At 35.1% G+C, this 16234-nt stretch overlaps 1 protein-coding gene across 1 annotated transcript in view; it reads right to left on the reverse strand.

The window, feature by feature from the left end:
• The window catches only part of Gabra3 (gamma-aminobutyric acid type A receptor subunit alpha3), a 125627-nt gene that overhangs the window by 27404 nt on the left and 81989 nt on the right, over window positions 1-16234 (reverse strand). The window contains exons 5-6 of the mRNA XM_027954490.2: window positions 11237-11319; window positions 690-833 (exon numbers count right to left, since the gene is read on the reverse strand). Coding sequence (XP_027810291.1) covers window positions 690-833; window positions 11237-11319 — 227 coding nt within the window. The remainder of the gene's footprint in view (window positions 1-689; window positions 834-11236; window positions 11320-16234) is intronic.

Here is a 16234-nt window from a genome sequence, read left to right on the forward strand (position 1 = left end):
ATACAAACAAAGATGTTGTGTTTGCCGAAAACTAAAAAATAAATATTAAAAATTCTCTCTCTCTCTCTCTCTCTCTCTCTCTCTCTCTCTCTTTAAAAAAAAGATCTGGTAGATTTTTGCAAATAACATTTTTTTTGAAGTGGGTGATCCCTTAGGAAAATAATTCCATGGCTACTCCCTGGACCTCCAGGCTGTGTGCCTGACCTATACTGGCGTTATTAACTCACTACCTCAGCTTTCCCAACACTTTGTTTGTTGTCTCTTCTACCATACTCCCTTGACCTTCCCCCCCCCCCCCGCAAAAGCAGCAGGACACTATGGTTAAGAGGAACTTAAGAGAGGTTGGGTTGCAGCTCAGTGGTAGAGCACTTGCCTAGCACGTGTGCAGCCCTGGGTTCGATCCTCAGCACCACATAAAAATAAATAAATAAGTAAAATAAATGGATTGTGTCTACCTGCAACTGAAAAAATATTTTAAAAAGAGGGACTGAAGAGTCAATCTGCCTGGGTTTAGATTTGGGCTCTACTATTACACAGCTCTGACATGGGGCAAATCACTGAAGTTTTTTATCTCTCAGTTTCCTTTGTCATGACATTGTTTTGAAGAATAAATATTATAAGCACTTAGAACAGTGTTTGGCATGTGATATATGTTATGCAAATGTTTGTTAAATAAAATAAGTAAATACCTGTACTTGACCGAATTATCTCTGTCCCAACAACATGGCCCAATAGGTCATACTGATTCAAGCGAGAACCATCCTGTGCCACTTCCACAGATTTGTTCTTCCCAAGAGTCCAAGAATAAACCACTTCAGCTGTTGTATAGGCATCTAAGACAGAGAAGAGTCAAGATGAAGTTGAAGGGAAAGGAAAATGATTATTTATGATACTGATATTGTATGAGATTTAAATATATCTTGTACCCCCAAAGAGTTCTGGGTATGTGTTCTGTCCTTAACTGAATTCATCCATTCATCCAACACTCATTGAATGATTACTATAGTGCATGCCATATTCATAGTAATGAACCCAAAATAGTCTCTTCCTTCAATGACTCACAGACTTCTAGACTGATAACCAGTCTCCTTCTCTTTTAGGGTAGAATGTAGGGACAGGGAGAGGAATGACTAAAATGTTATCTCATGCAGACATCACAAACTCAAATGTCTATAGGAGCCAGAAAAGCTACTTTGAATGAGTGAATCACACTAGTTCTAAGAAAAATACATTGCCAGAAAAGTAATAAAGTTTTCTTTTATTCACTATGGGTGATAATATGAGATGAAGCAAAAAAAATCATACTACTGATATTTTAGATTAAAAATAAAAATCCAAACTTGAAATACCAAGAATTAATGATCACAATTTTCTTTCATAACTTATTTATTACCATTTTGATGTGCAAATCAGAAAACTGAAATCTTTTTTTCTTCATGAGGGTGTTAATGTTTTATCTGGAATTCCAATGTCAACTACAGATTTTATACAGATTAATCTTAAAAGGGGTGTAGGTAAGGGAAATGTCAGTATCTTAAAGGAATGAGTTGATTCCTTTCCAGACACAATTGACCTTTTTGCTCAGTGAATTTCTTTGCCCTGCCTATCTCAGGCACTTAGGTTCATAAATGGAAACTATTCACACTGTTCACCCTTTTCCTACAAGCTTTGAGCTGCGTGTTGTTCAAGTTAGTGAAGGGAAGTGTTTTCAGCTCCTGGTGGCAACTGCTATGTTCATAACGTGGTCTATTGGAATATTTTGCCACAAATCAGATGTGAATATAACAGTGAACAAATGTAAATTCTGGGTCCCTGAAAAACTCGGCAATACTTGATGCATATTTCATAACAAGTCTATGATCTGTTTATATTATACTTTTTTTTTTTACTTAGGCTTTTTTCCTCCCATTTTTAATTGGTGCAGTATTGTTGTATATATTGATGGTATTTGTTTTTACATATTTGTACAAGCACAAAATATAACAATATAATTTGGCCAATATCACTCCACAGCATTCCTCCCCCACCTCCTTACCTCCCACCCCTTTCCCCCTTTTCTCCACTGATCTCCCTTTGATTTTTAGGAGATCTACCCCATTTTTATTTTATTTCTTCCTCTCTAGTCTCTGTATATGAGATAAAACATACAATCCTTAACTTTCTGAGTTTGAATCATTTCACTTAACATAATGTCCCTGTTCCATGCATTTTCCTGCAAATGCCATAATTTCATTCTTTTGTATAGCTGAATAAAACCCCATTGTGGATATATACCACATTTTCTTTACACATTCATCATTGATGGACACCTAGGCTGGTTCCATAGTTTAGCTATTGTAAATTGTGCTGCTATAAACATGGGTATGCATGTACATTATACTTTTTAGGAGCTTTTTCAATATAGCTAAGAAAACCTTTTACTGATTTGCTTAAAAGAATGCCATCCAAAAACTTCTTCATTCACTTTAAAATTCTCATTGACATGAAAAATGTATGTATAATTCTATGGCATTTTTTATATCTGTGCTGTCATAAGCTGAAAATAAAATGTTACAAGAAATTTAACTTTTCAAAATAACTTGCCCTATATATGGTCTCAGTCATTTCTTCAATGCACCAATAATACTCCTACTTTTATACATAATTTCTGTTGTGCTATAGAGATAATTTTATAATTTTTCATCTGTAAAATATTTTGATGCCTGAGAAAACTTATTGCTGATGACATGACTGCATTTCCCAGCAGCAATACCTAGGGTATACATTCAAATACAAAACTTGTTGAACTTTCAGTCTGTTCTTTAAATTAATATTTTTATTGTACATCTTTTCTATGCAGTAGTTACCCCCTACCTGTGCTTTTGCTTTCCAAGGTTTCAGTTACTTTCAATTAATGCAGTCCAAAAATATTGAAGGAAAATCACAGAAACAAACAATGCATGTTTTAACCTACTTGGTGTTCTGAATAACATAATGAAATCTCATGCTATTCCACTTCTTTCTGCCTGGGGCATGAATCATCCCTTTGTCCATTGTATATGGGCTGTGAATGCTACCTGCCCATTAGTCACTTGGTAACCATTTTGATTATTGAATCAACTATTGTGATATTGCAGTACTTGTGCTTAAATAACCCTTATATAGTAGCCTAACACTCACCTCACATCATCTCATCATGTAGGCATTGCATCATTTCACATCATCACAAGAAGGAGAAGGATGAGTACAGTACAATAAGACATTTTGAGAGACAGAAAAAAACATTTTTTATATTTATTTTTTAGTTGTAGTTGAACACAATAACTTTATTTTATTTTATTTATTTTTATGTGGTGCTGAGGATCAAAGCCAGGGCTTCACACGTGCTAGGCAAGCGTTCTGCCACTGAGCCACAATCCCAGCCTCGAAAATGCATATTTATATAATCTTTATTCAGTAAGTATATTGACAGAATTGTTCTAATTTATTATTCTTTATTATTGCTAACCTGTTACCATGCCACGCTTATAAATCAAACTTTATCATATATATGTATGTATAGGAAAAATTCCATACCTAGATAGAGTTTGGTACTATCCATGGATTCAAGGATTGGAAGTCTTGGAACATATCCCCCTAGATTAGATAAGGGGGGATTTCTGTATATCCATTGTAGTTTTCTATAATGGATGGAATAATTATAATATTTGAAGTTTTATCCCTTCACCAAAAGTATACTTTGTATGCACAGTAAAGATGTAGAAATATTTTCCATTCCTATAAGGAAATGCAAACTCTCCCATCTGTTTTGAAACATAGCCACCTCAGTCTGTGTTTTATTTTTTTAATGATAAGTATAGATACAATAACTATTTCCTCTTAAATTCACTGGGAGATTTTAATCATAAGTAAAATGAGAATTCAAGTAAGTTGATTAATAGCAACTGATATTGGAGCCTGTTTGCAGGGAGAAGGAAAAAGTGATGGTCAGGATTATGTGTCCTGGGCAAGCATATGCACATCTACAAAGGACAGGACTAACCAGCCTTAGTCAATTGCAGCCATGTAAGATTTAAGCCCAGTGTTGTCAGATATTCTGATTTCATGAAATGATAAACATATCTGGAATTTTATGAGACAATATCTTAAATTTCAAATCTTGGCAAATAATTTTAAAAGTAATTAACACATATTTAGATCAAACACATTACAGATGCAGTCCCAATTTGTAACATCTGGCCAAGAGACTTCCTCCTATCCATGGCTATAATCTCTTTTGATTCAATCTCGAAAACAAAGCATCCTTTGAGGCCCATTGTATATCTAGGACTCCCACCTGGAATTGTAGCTCTTTAAGCCATTATCATGAAGAAGAAAGGAAAATCTTCTCAGGAATGTTTCCATACCATTGCCTAAAATATTTTCTGATATTATGTGAGATTGTCACAGTGCTATTAGTGAAATGTGATTTCACAAGATGTTGTCTTCTAATTTTTTCCTAGTGCCTTTCATCTTGTACCTATGCTGGAGTGCCCTGTACCCCTAAGCAAAGAACCAGCTGTATATGTTTTCTTATCTTTGCTATTCTGGTGGTTGCAACACTCTCTATTTATAAAGAGCAATACAGTCTTCCAACTAATCTACCCAAGATTTTGTTGGTTTGTTGGTTCTAGGGATTGAACCCAGGGCAACCACTGAGCCACCTCTCTAGCCCTTTTTATATTTTATTTAGAGTCAGGGTCTCTCTAAGTTGTTTAGGCCTTGCTAACTTGCTGAGGCTGGTTTTAAACTTTCTATACTCCTGCCTCAGTCTCCTGAGCAGCTGGGATTATAGTCATGCAACACCATACCTGGCTACACAACTTTTGACAATGTGAAAACTACAGCAGGTTTGTTCAAGGAAAGGATAAGTGAAGGAAGATTTTTTTTTCTCACTCTTAAGAAAAAAAAATTCTTACTGGATTTTCTAACTGAGGTTGAGTACCTGGAGCAGACATTCCTGAATATTAACCATCAAAATCCTAGCAGGCCCTACTTCAGATGTGAAATTATATTGTGCATCTAACAGTGTCTCAGAAGCTTCACCGGGCCCAGAATGGCAAATTGCTTTATGCAGAAAAAAAATAGCAATTTCTTTGTCAATAATATATGGGAACAGAATCATTTTGTAGTTAAAAAATATTATCTTTTCATAATATGGAGATCAAAGCAGGAAAGGCATGAACTAATAAAGGGAGAGAAGTAAAGGGAAAAAATTAAAAAAAAAAACCAATTAAGAGCTGACGGTGTAGTTCAATGGTAGAACACATGCTTAGAGTGCACAAAGTCTTGGGTTCCATCCCAGCACCAAAAATTAAAAAATAAAAAGGTGGAATAAAGAAAGGGGGTGGGAGAAGGACAAAAATGAGAACAAATTGAAAGATACTTGATTGAGTCTCTACTTGAAGCCTGGCCCTATACTGGTAAACAAAGGATAAAAAGGCACAGTAACCACAATTAAGGAGCCCACAATCCATTGAAGGGGAAAGTGTACAACAGTTGCAGTGGAAGTTTGAGCATAAGAAATGTGTGCACTAGTGAAACAAAAGCAAGTGTTAAGTGAAACCAGAAATAAGCACTATTGTTCCTGCTCAAAGTTGAATGTTAAAGAAGTATTCATAAAATAGATGATACTCACAAGATGAGGCCACTTTTAGGAGACGGAAAAGGATAATCTTAACCAAAAAACAACAGAACAAAGGACAGGAGGACATTGTACTTAACTTGTCACAATCTTATCAGTTGACTTGGCTTAATAAGTGTGTGCTAGTATACCTATATGTTGCTGACAGTAAATCATTCTTGAAAATTAAATATAAATAAAACCATATACATAGTGTACTATATACTTATACATTATACATATAGTATAAGTATATATATATATATATATATATATATATATATATATATATATATTCACACACATAAATAGTATACTGTATACAAACCAAGAGAATGTTCTTACAATAAATAAAAAGTTTCGGAAGTAAAATAAATCCTTAAACTGATATTTAAGACTTGTGACTCTGGTAGTTCTATTTAACTTACTAGGTCCAAAGGTGGTTATTGAAATACTATTCAAAGAGGATCTCTCACATATTCCAACTTTTATTTATTTATTTGTTTTTATATTTTTAGTTGTAGATGGACACAATATCTTTATTTTGTTTATTTATTTTTTCTTTATGTGGTGCTGAGGATGGAACCCAGTGCCTCACATGTGCTAAGCAAGTGCTCTACCACTGAGCCACAACTCCAGCCCTATTTATTTATTTTTATTTGTTCTTCTTAGTTATACTTCTGAGTTTCCTCCATATACTACCAGGCACTTTTAAACACTTAAAAACTTGCTATTTCTTACTTAACAACTTGCATGTCAATAATGATCATTAAAAAAACATTAAAAAGTTTGGTTCTATACTACTACTAATAAATGTTGGTGAGGATGTGGGGGAAAAGGTACATTCATACATTGTTGATGGGACTACAAATTAGTGCAACCACTCTGTAAAGCAGTATGGAGATTCCTCAAAATTTAGGAAGGGAACCACAATATGACTCAGTTATCCCATTCCTCAGTATACATCCAGAAGATCTAAAATCAATATACTATAGGAATGCAGCCACATCAATGTTTATAGCAGCACAATTCACAATTGCCAACCTATAGAGCCTATCTTGGTACCTGTTGATAGATGAATAGATAAGGAAAATATGGTATTACTCAGTCATAAAGAATAATGAAACTATGATTTGCTGGTAAATAGATGGAAATGGAGAAAATAATTCTAAGTGAAATAAGACAGAATCAGAAATTAAAGAGTCATATATTTTCTCATATACAGAAGCTAGAACAAAAGAAGAAAATAAAGAAAAAGAAGGAGACCCATGAAGATGGAGTAGAGAAAGGGGATTGAGGGGGAGGGAGGAGCGATGGGATAAGGGCAGAACAGTGTAATGAATCTGACCCAGCTTTCCTATGTACATATATGAATATACCACAGTGAATCTCACGTTCATATATATTCACAAGGTATTAATTTAAAAACAAACACATATAAATAGCAGAAAGATCAGTAGAGAGTAGAGGAAAGGGAATAGGGAAAGGGAGGAGAAGAGGGTAAGGGAAAGTACTGGGGAATGATATTGGAACAAATTATATTCCATGCATGTATAATTATGTCAAAATTAACTCTAATATTATGTATAACTATAGTACACTAATAAAAATACATTTGTGCCTTTTGGTTAATATAAACACTGTCTTAATTTGGAAACAAACTCTGGTCTAGAGATGCAAGCTTATATGATATGTATATATTCAGCTTTATTAGATTCCACCAAATACTTTTCCCAAAACTTTATGAAGTTATACTCTTTTTGGTTTTGGGGGGGAGCAGGGTATTGGCGATTGAACTCAGGGACACTCAACCATTGAGCCAGTTCCCCAGCCCTATTTTGTATTTTATTTAGAGACAGAGTCTCAATGAGTTGCTTAGGGTCTCACTTTTGCTGAGGCTGGCTTTGAACTCACAATCTCCCTGCCTCAGCCTCCGGAGCTGCTGGATTACAGGTGTTGGATTACAGGTGTGCACCACCACACCTATACTCCTATCAGTACATCATGACAGCACAGATATGTTCTACATCCTCACCAATATGTGATGTTTTCTGTCTTTTTCATTTTGATTATTTCAGTGAGTGAATAGTAATGAATTTTGGATTTTAATTTGCATTTCCTGCTAATGTAATTGGTTACTCTGTGTGTGTGTGTGTGTGTGTGACAGAGAGAAAGAGAGAGAGAGAGAGAGAGAGAGAGAGAGAGAGAGAGAGAGAGAGAGAGAGAAAGTATTGTATAAGGTACAATCTCTACCACTTTAAAGATCATAAAGATATTTTATTATGTTTTCTTCTAAAATCTTTACCATTTTCCCTTTTACCCTTTTACATTTAGATCTACAAATCCATCTGGAATTTATTTTTGTGCATGATGTGAAATAAGAATCAAATGTCTCTTTTCTATTCTGTTCCATCAGTGTATACATCTGTCTTTGCAACAATACCTTGTCTGAATTATTATTGCTTTAAAATAGTTGTAGATAATTGATACTGGATTATATTTGCCTGAAAATTATCTGGCTTTATTCTTGCATTGTTTTCTTCTTGTTATCGTGCTTTGTGTTTGCATGCTTTGTCTTTGAATTAATAATTTTCATCAGTTTTAAAATGATTTGCGTTAACTAGTTAATGATTGTTTTTCTCCTTTCTCTGCCTGTGGACCTTCTAAAAATTTACACATTTCAATTTATTTTGCTATGTCCTACGTGCTTCTTACTCTTTTCTTTATTTTGTTTTTCTGTGCTTCAATTGTGCTATTTTTTCATTTACTCACGTTCCAGGTGTCTAACATTGTTTTCTGCTTGTTAATCTATCTATGAAATCTGAATTTTAAATATTATACTTTTCTATAAGTAATTTTCAATTTATTCTTCTTATAGATTTCAATTTTCACCTGAAATGGTCTTTTTTCTCCTCTATTCATTTTTTCCTCTTTTTCTTCTTGAACATATTAGCCAAACATTTTAAAGTCTTTTTCTATAAACTGCATGTTTGTTTTTTTTTTATATTTTGTGTTCTTGCTTATAAATCTTGGTTTTAGGTCATATGGCCATGCTTTTTCATATGACTCACAATTTTTTAAATTAAATTCCAAACATTGCATGTAAAACTCAGATAGAAGCCTCTCTTCTGAGGCTTCATTCCTTCCTTGCTATGTGTGAAAATTTCACCTTAATCCCATATGGGACTGAGCTGGATTATAGTTTTGCTTAAATCCAGTGTGTCCCTATTCTTCCCTTGTAACTACGACATAGCTCCTAAGGTTTTAAACTGACAACCTGCCATATATTTCTTTTTACCATTGAGAAACTGTGGGAAAGGCAACTCTGCTTTTCAATGCTTTTCATGTTGATTTATGGCCTCATGCTCTGTTAATGAAGTCAAACTGAATCCAAGCTGCAAACCAAGGCCAGAATTAGCAAATTACCCCAGGGATATAGAAAGTTAGATCATAATTTGATGTATGAAAGGTTCTCCCACTTTCTCTAGAGTTTTAGTCTCTTCTATACTTATCCATTCTATACTTTTAGGTTTTCTAGTTGTTTACTATGAGAGCAATGGTCACAAACAATCAACTCTGTCCTACCCAAAATGGAAGTATTACTCGTCTCGTTCAATAGCAGATCCATTAGTACAAAAATCTACAAGTCACCAGAGACTTCTCTGTCATAATGCTACACATGTAATCCATCACGAGGTCCTGTTGTATCCCCCTTCAGAACATATCCAGAATCAGGACACTTCTCATCACTTTTATCACTATCTCTGTGAGATGATCCATCAGCATCTTTGACTTGAGATAGTTCAATGATTTCCATTATCTCTCCATCATTATATGTCACCTGAAATATTGCAATAATCATTTATGCTTATATGCTGTCTCTAATTATTTTAAAACTCCCTTGTAATATGTTTTCAAAAATAAGTAGATAATGGCATTATTTTGTTTAAAATATTCTAATCACTCCTCATTGTCCCTTGGCATATAATTCAAACCCCTCTAATGCCCTACAAGACTCTAGATGATCTGGCCCCCTCTTTAGTATCATCCTTTTCCAGTGCTTTCCACTTATTCTGGGAAGCCACATTGTTTGTTCTGATATTTATTGAACAAGCAGATACTTTTCTGATCTTTTCCTTGGGCAGTTACTGTTTCCTAGAGCATTATTCCCTCAGATATCTGCATTGTTAACCCCTCTACTTCATTAAAATTTCTGCTCAAATGTCACTTTTTGAAAAATTTTAATTGACAACATAATAACTGACATTTATGAAGTGCAGTGTGATATTTCAATACATGTATACAATTGTACGAATTATGATTGTGATCTTGTGAAGATCAAATCAGGATAATTAGGGTAATTAGCATATGCAATCACTCCAAACATTCATGATTTCTTTGTGCTGGGAATAGTCCAAAACTTCTCTTCTAGCTATTGTCAAATACATACAAAATAACAACTATCTATAGTCATCCAACTATGCTATAGAACAGTAGAACTTATTCCTCCTACCTAACTGCATTTTGGTACCTGTTACACATCCTCTCCCTAGCCTCCCCAACTCCATATTGTTTCATAATAAAATAGGGTGATCCTGATCACTCTGTTTTCAATTACAATAGTAACACCTATTCTCTGTCTAGGCATGACTGATTCTCCTTATTCTGTAGTGCTTTCATGTTTCCCCATGGTTCTTCTCACTTTACAACCTATTTTATACTTTACTTTTTATTCATTGTTTATTTTATCTTTCACCATCCCTCTCTTATCACATAAACTCCACATGGTCAGAGGTTTTTGTTTTATTCATGGATGCATTCCAAGCTCCTAGAATAGAAGCTGACACACAGGAGGCAATCTGTAAATATTTGACAAACTAATGATTGAAAAGATATGTCATACATAATTATTTGAGTCTTTTGATTAGCACTTTCTATTTCAAAACATAGAGCTAAATCTAATTTAGAAATGATCATCACAGATTTTGATATCTTAATCTGATGACTCCTTACATAAGTTACTCTGCAATTCTTAGATTCAGAAACCCTCAATTTTTATTCAACTTTAATTTTTCTAATTCATTTGACAATGGAGTATCTACTCTCTTCTCTGTAAAATTTGCGGCTACTGAGAAATGCAATACTCTAAAAGATAAAGTCTCCAGAGTTTTTCCTGTCTACCATTTACTTTTGAGAATTGTGCAGAGGTATATCAAGATGCAGGTAGAATGGACACTTCAAAAATATAATCACGTTCTCTGAGAGATCTTGTTCTTAGGAAGCTATTCCTGTGCTATATATCAGCTCTGTTGTGCTCTCTCCTCTGGGCAATTTAGAAAACAGATGTTGATGCTTCAGTCTGACAGAGAAATTAGTCTAAAATGCTGAAGTAAGGTTTGTTGCTAGGAAAGAAAACTCTGTTAAAGGCTTTCTCCTCCTGCTGATCAGTTAGTACTACTTGACTTCACTCTCCTGACCCACTCCCATACCATCTAAAATAAAAGGCCTCAGCTTAAGAAACTTGAAGGGAACAAAACGGGATATATTAAGTTTCTTTTGGAAAAAGATTAGGTGAACAACTGAGAAAATACATACAGCTTCCAAACTTCAGTGGACAGGCATGCACATCCATGGGAAAATCTTCCAAATGCATAGGACACTCAGCATGAATTGTTAATCTAAAAGAAAGAAAGAAAGACAGAAAATGAAATAATGCTAAATTACATGTTATTCACCATGAAGCTCAGATCCCACTTGACAGCAATTGTACAGTCCTAAGAATGACAGGAAATTTTGCTTATTTAGGTTCTCTGAATCTTTATAAATATATGAGATGAATTAAATGAACTAGATAGGTCTCAGATCAATATTCAGTATTCATATTTTTAGATCAGATCTGAACCCCACCTTAGAAAAACAAATAAAATTTATCTGGTCAAATAATACTTCCTTAGCCACCCTCCAAGAAGACTGGAAATACCAGGTTCTGACTCATTCGCTCCTGACCACAGCTTAATTATTTCTGAAATAATTATCAGCAGGTTATTATGTGAGTTATCCAATTTAAAGATTGTACTGGAGAAAATAATGTGTAGAAAGAATATATTTTACCCTGATAATGAACAGAAAGACCCAAAAAAGGATTCTGCTGATCACAGGAACTGTTATGGCTTTACTGAAAGAGACGACTCTTGGAGAACACACACACACACACACACACACACACACACTTCATAAAAAATAAACACAAAGGTAATAGAGGACATCAGAATCATCAGATCCTTAGAGGTCAAGTCTGAAGAGTTCATGCTTTTTCAACAGAAGCAATAGATAGGAGATTATGCATGGATTTCCTCAGTGGAAATCTGGATGGGGTATGATTTGCCATGTTCATACACTCTCTCTTACATTAGTCTGTCTAAATAATCTATGCCAAAGTTTCCCTCTGAATTATTTCTCATTTTTTGAGGCTCAACTTCGTTTGGCCTAGATTGTAGTCTCTTAGGTAGAAATGAGATCTACACAGTAAACATTCAGAATTCTTTGAAACGTAGTCTTATGAAGTACTTCTATCTAGCTCCTGGTTATATCTAACCCAATTGCTGCCATCCCCCTGAAGTTCTAATAAGTTGAGAAGCTAGTTGTGAATTTTGGTGTTATTCATTTTCCCAGTAGCTTCTTCCCTTAGGCACCCTGCTTATAATTTTTCAGGATCCAAATACACCTAGGGGCCAGAATCTATGCCTAATGAGTCATCAGTATATCAAATAGAGAGGAATATGCCTCACTTTTAGGAATTATCAAAGTTGAGGCAACAAATTTACAAAGGCCTGTAGAAATCCTATGTGCAGAATCTCCATTTATCATCCTCAATCCCAATGTACAGTAACAGTGTAAGGTAGCAGGATCCCAGCAAGAGGATATCCTCCAGGCCACTGCTATCTGACAATGTTTATCTTTGGTTGATGACAGTGAGATAGCAGAGGATATTTATTGTCAAATTATAGATATTCATATGTTTAGGACGGAAAAGAAATTGAATGTATAATTATTATGATTATAATGATCATTGCTAATAACCCATGAGATGTTCACAGAATGTTACAGCTTCTAAAGCATATTCACATTCAGATAATCTTACTCAAGTCTGTCCCTAATATTTGTGACATAGTTATCCTAGTTGCCTGGAAGAAGGATGCTATTTATTCCATTTGTTCCCTTTGGTACCTCTGTGAAGTAAATATTGGAGGTATTATTATCATTCCTATTTCAGAGACAAGAATCCACAGAGTTAAATTGAGTTACTCAGAATCATACAACCAGAGGACAGGAGTGCCAATACAGAGATTGTTTTGCATTAGTTATCTTCTATTTACCCGAAGGTAAATCCCTCCTTGGGAATCTTTTAGTCATACCAGAGATGCTGTGATTATCTATGGTTATATTTAAGTAAACATTTCCTGTGTTTAAGGTAGTTACAGGAAAATACCAAGAAAATAAGGAAGAATCAGAGCAATAACCACTGCTGCACAATGATTACTGTATAAGAGGTGAACAATAATAATTACATATGCAGTTAACTCATTAACATAGAACAGGAGTTGGTGCACTGCCGCAGTCTGGCTGGGCACAAAATCAAGAGCCACTCACAGCCTTGTAGATTCAAACAGCAATTCTTTATTCCCGAACTCACACCGGCACCCTACAAGCACGTTCTGTGCAAAATCCACACTCTCCACCGGGCTCTGAATCCCAAATACTCTCTGAATCCCGCGAGAACTCAATGGGAACTCAAGGCGCCTGAGGCAGCAGGATAAGCCCTATTCCCAGCAGGAATCACCTTAAACCTGGAACCGCCCTAAACCCCAATCCCCCCTAAACCCTGATCCACCCTAAACCCGGATCCGCCCTGGTCCTTGAGCAAGGTCACCTTTCATGCAAAGTCACTGCAAATGACCTGGGTCCACAATGGAGAGTCCTTCCTCTAAGCAACATGGGGTAGGCTGACAAGGAAATTGCCATGTGTTGTACCTACTTAGCTATGGCTCTCAGCAGTGCACTATCTGGGTACAGTCAGAATGCTTCCCAGTGCAGAAAAAGCTAGAAGGGATCTTAAAATTAAAGTAAATAGCAAAGTGGAAGGAGAGAAGGAGGACAAGAAGGGAACACTGCATGACACCAGAGGTCAGAGAGCATTAGGATCTAAGAAGAACCAATGGAAAGAACACAGCATAATTTGGCTTGTGAAGTCCCCTGCCCTCACAAACATCTACTTTTTCTTCTCTGTGCTTAGGTGGCATGAGAGAGAAGTGGATGAAAAGGAAGATAGGAAAGTTATTACAAATCTTCTCCTAATCAGAAATCACTACCTTTGCATCCTGTATTTATAATCTATTTGTTGTGGTCTTATTCTTCACATCCCAAGGACTGCTCGTATACATAAAGTAATTTCCCCTTGACATTACTCATAAGAGGCAGTGTCTTGGAAATAATAATGTAAGTGGAGAGCAAGAACACAATTTTCTTTATTAAACCCTCATGGAATCTTTTCAGTATCCAACACAAGGAACTGGTTTCTCAGTGAAATATATTTCTCTTATGTCATGAAATCACCTTTATGCCTGAAGAATAAAGGTCAAATTGGTGGGATTTTACAGACTGGTGGAAGAATTGAACTTTTGTTCAAGATACATAGGAAATTTTGTAAATATCCAAGAGATTAGTTAGAGCTGAAAGCATACCTGTCTTTTAGTTCCAACCTCTTGCTGCTTAGAGATGGACATATTGAATATTAGAGATGGGTAAGTATTTACTGAAGGGTACACACTTGGTTTCTGCCTTCCAACCTGGAGCTGTTGCTAATACACATCTGGGTACATATGCTTTAGATATCCTGCTTTAAGCAATATCTATTATTGTTCTGATCATTTGTGAAGTTGTTTCACATCTATCAGCCATGATTAGAGATGCTGACCAGTTAGCTATGAAGAGGTGGCTGACTGGAAAGCAATTGAGCTTGATTTTCCTGTAACTTCATCCCAGAGGAATAAGTGCCTCAATTTTGTCATTTATCCAGATAATGACAATATTTAAGTTTTTCTTCCAAATAGTCCATTCCATAATCTATGTAAAATACTCTTCTTTCCTAGTCTGATCAAGTCAATGATGCAAAATTTAGACGTTCAGAATGATAACATTCACAATAAATGGAAATCACCATTTAATTTATGGGATTATGAACTGGAGGATGATACCTACAGAGTGATGGATCAGGGAGGTTATTTATTACTGCAATCTCATTAAAAGATGAAAGGGATATGAACTAAGATATTATCAGTAGACATAGAAACAGATACTAAAAACATTTAGGAGGAAAAATAAGAAAGAATTTGTGTTTAGGTATTAGATTATTCTCAACTTTAGTGTACTAAACAGTTAAAAAAATAGACAATAAACCCCTGCCCCAACAAAACCCATTCACCCATTCACTATTTATTCAATAACTTCATGGATGTCCAGGATATCAGGAGGCATAAGTCACTTGGCTGTAGTTCTCTGACATCATGCCTTTTGCATTGACTATGCTCTTGGCCCAGAATGTTCTTCTTGCAAATGTCTGGATGACTAATCCTCACATTTTTTTTTCAAGTCTATTCCTAATTACTCCTTCTAAATGGGGCCTTCTCTGTATTCTCAGTTTTCTACCCACCCCATGGATAGTAAACATTGCTATGCTCTTTCTTTCTTTCTTTCGCAACTAACCTACAACATACTCTATATTTTTTTTCGATTCATCATAAGGTTAGGTATTTTTATCTTTTTTTTCTTTTTGACATGTGCCAAGAACCTAGCACATTATAGGTATTCAAGAAACACCCACTGAATGAATGAATTACTGGATAACTTATTTCTTAAAGACCTATTTGTACTAAAAGCTTGCAAAGAGTAGGTGTGCATTAGGCAAGACAGAGTTTGGGGATTCTTGGGGTTCCACAAAAAACAGTATCTTGATGTGATTAATTAACAGAATTATATCTGGGCATATAGCTTCTTTTATACAATTTTGGAACTAGAAGAGCTTTATATAAAGCATCTAGTTTTATCCCCCCATATATTTTATGTATGAGAAAACAGAGGGAAGGAACCTGCCCAGAATAATCCAACATCTCTGGGAAAGAGCTGGTTGAAAGTTTCTTGACTCACTGGTGTTCAACAAATATTTATTGGTTACCTACTATGCATCAAGATATTGTCCTAAACAATGTAATTATATTAGGGAACTTATGAAGATTGTCCACTTAGGGCATAAATTTGAGTGGAGTAAAATGAAATAAACAATATAAATAAGTAAATTGTAGAGTATATTAAAAGGTGATATGCCCCAGGGAGAAAAATAAGTATGGGTAGAGAGTATATGGAGGTATTGATTTGACTAATATTTTAGGATAATTCTGGCAGCTGTGTAGAGAATAAATTGAAACAGGACAAGGACTCAAGCAGTGAGATGAAATCTAACAGTGATCACGACTCTAACCTCTTGAAAATCTTGAGATAGAAGGCAACTTTCTCAACTGATAAAGGGCATTTGAAAAA

The sequence above is a fragment of the Marmota flaviventris genome, chromosome X (assembly GCF_047511675.1).
Source record: "Marmota flaviventris isolate mMarFla1 chromosome X, mMarFla1.hap1, whole genome shotgun sequence".
In the NCBI taxonomy this organism is placed as follows: Eukaryota; Metazoa; Chordata; class Mammalia; order Rodentia; family Sciuridae; genus Marmota; species Marmota flaviventris.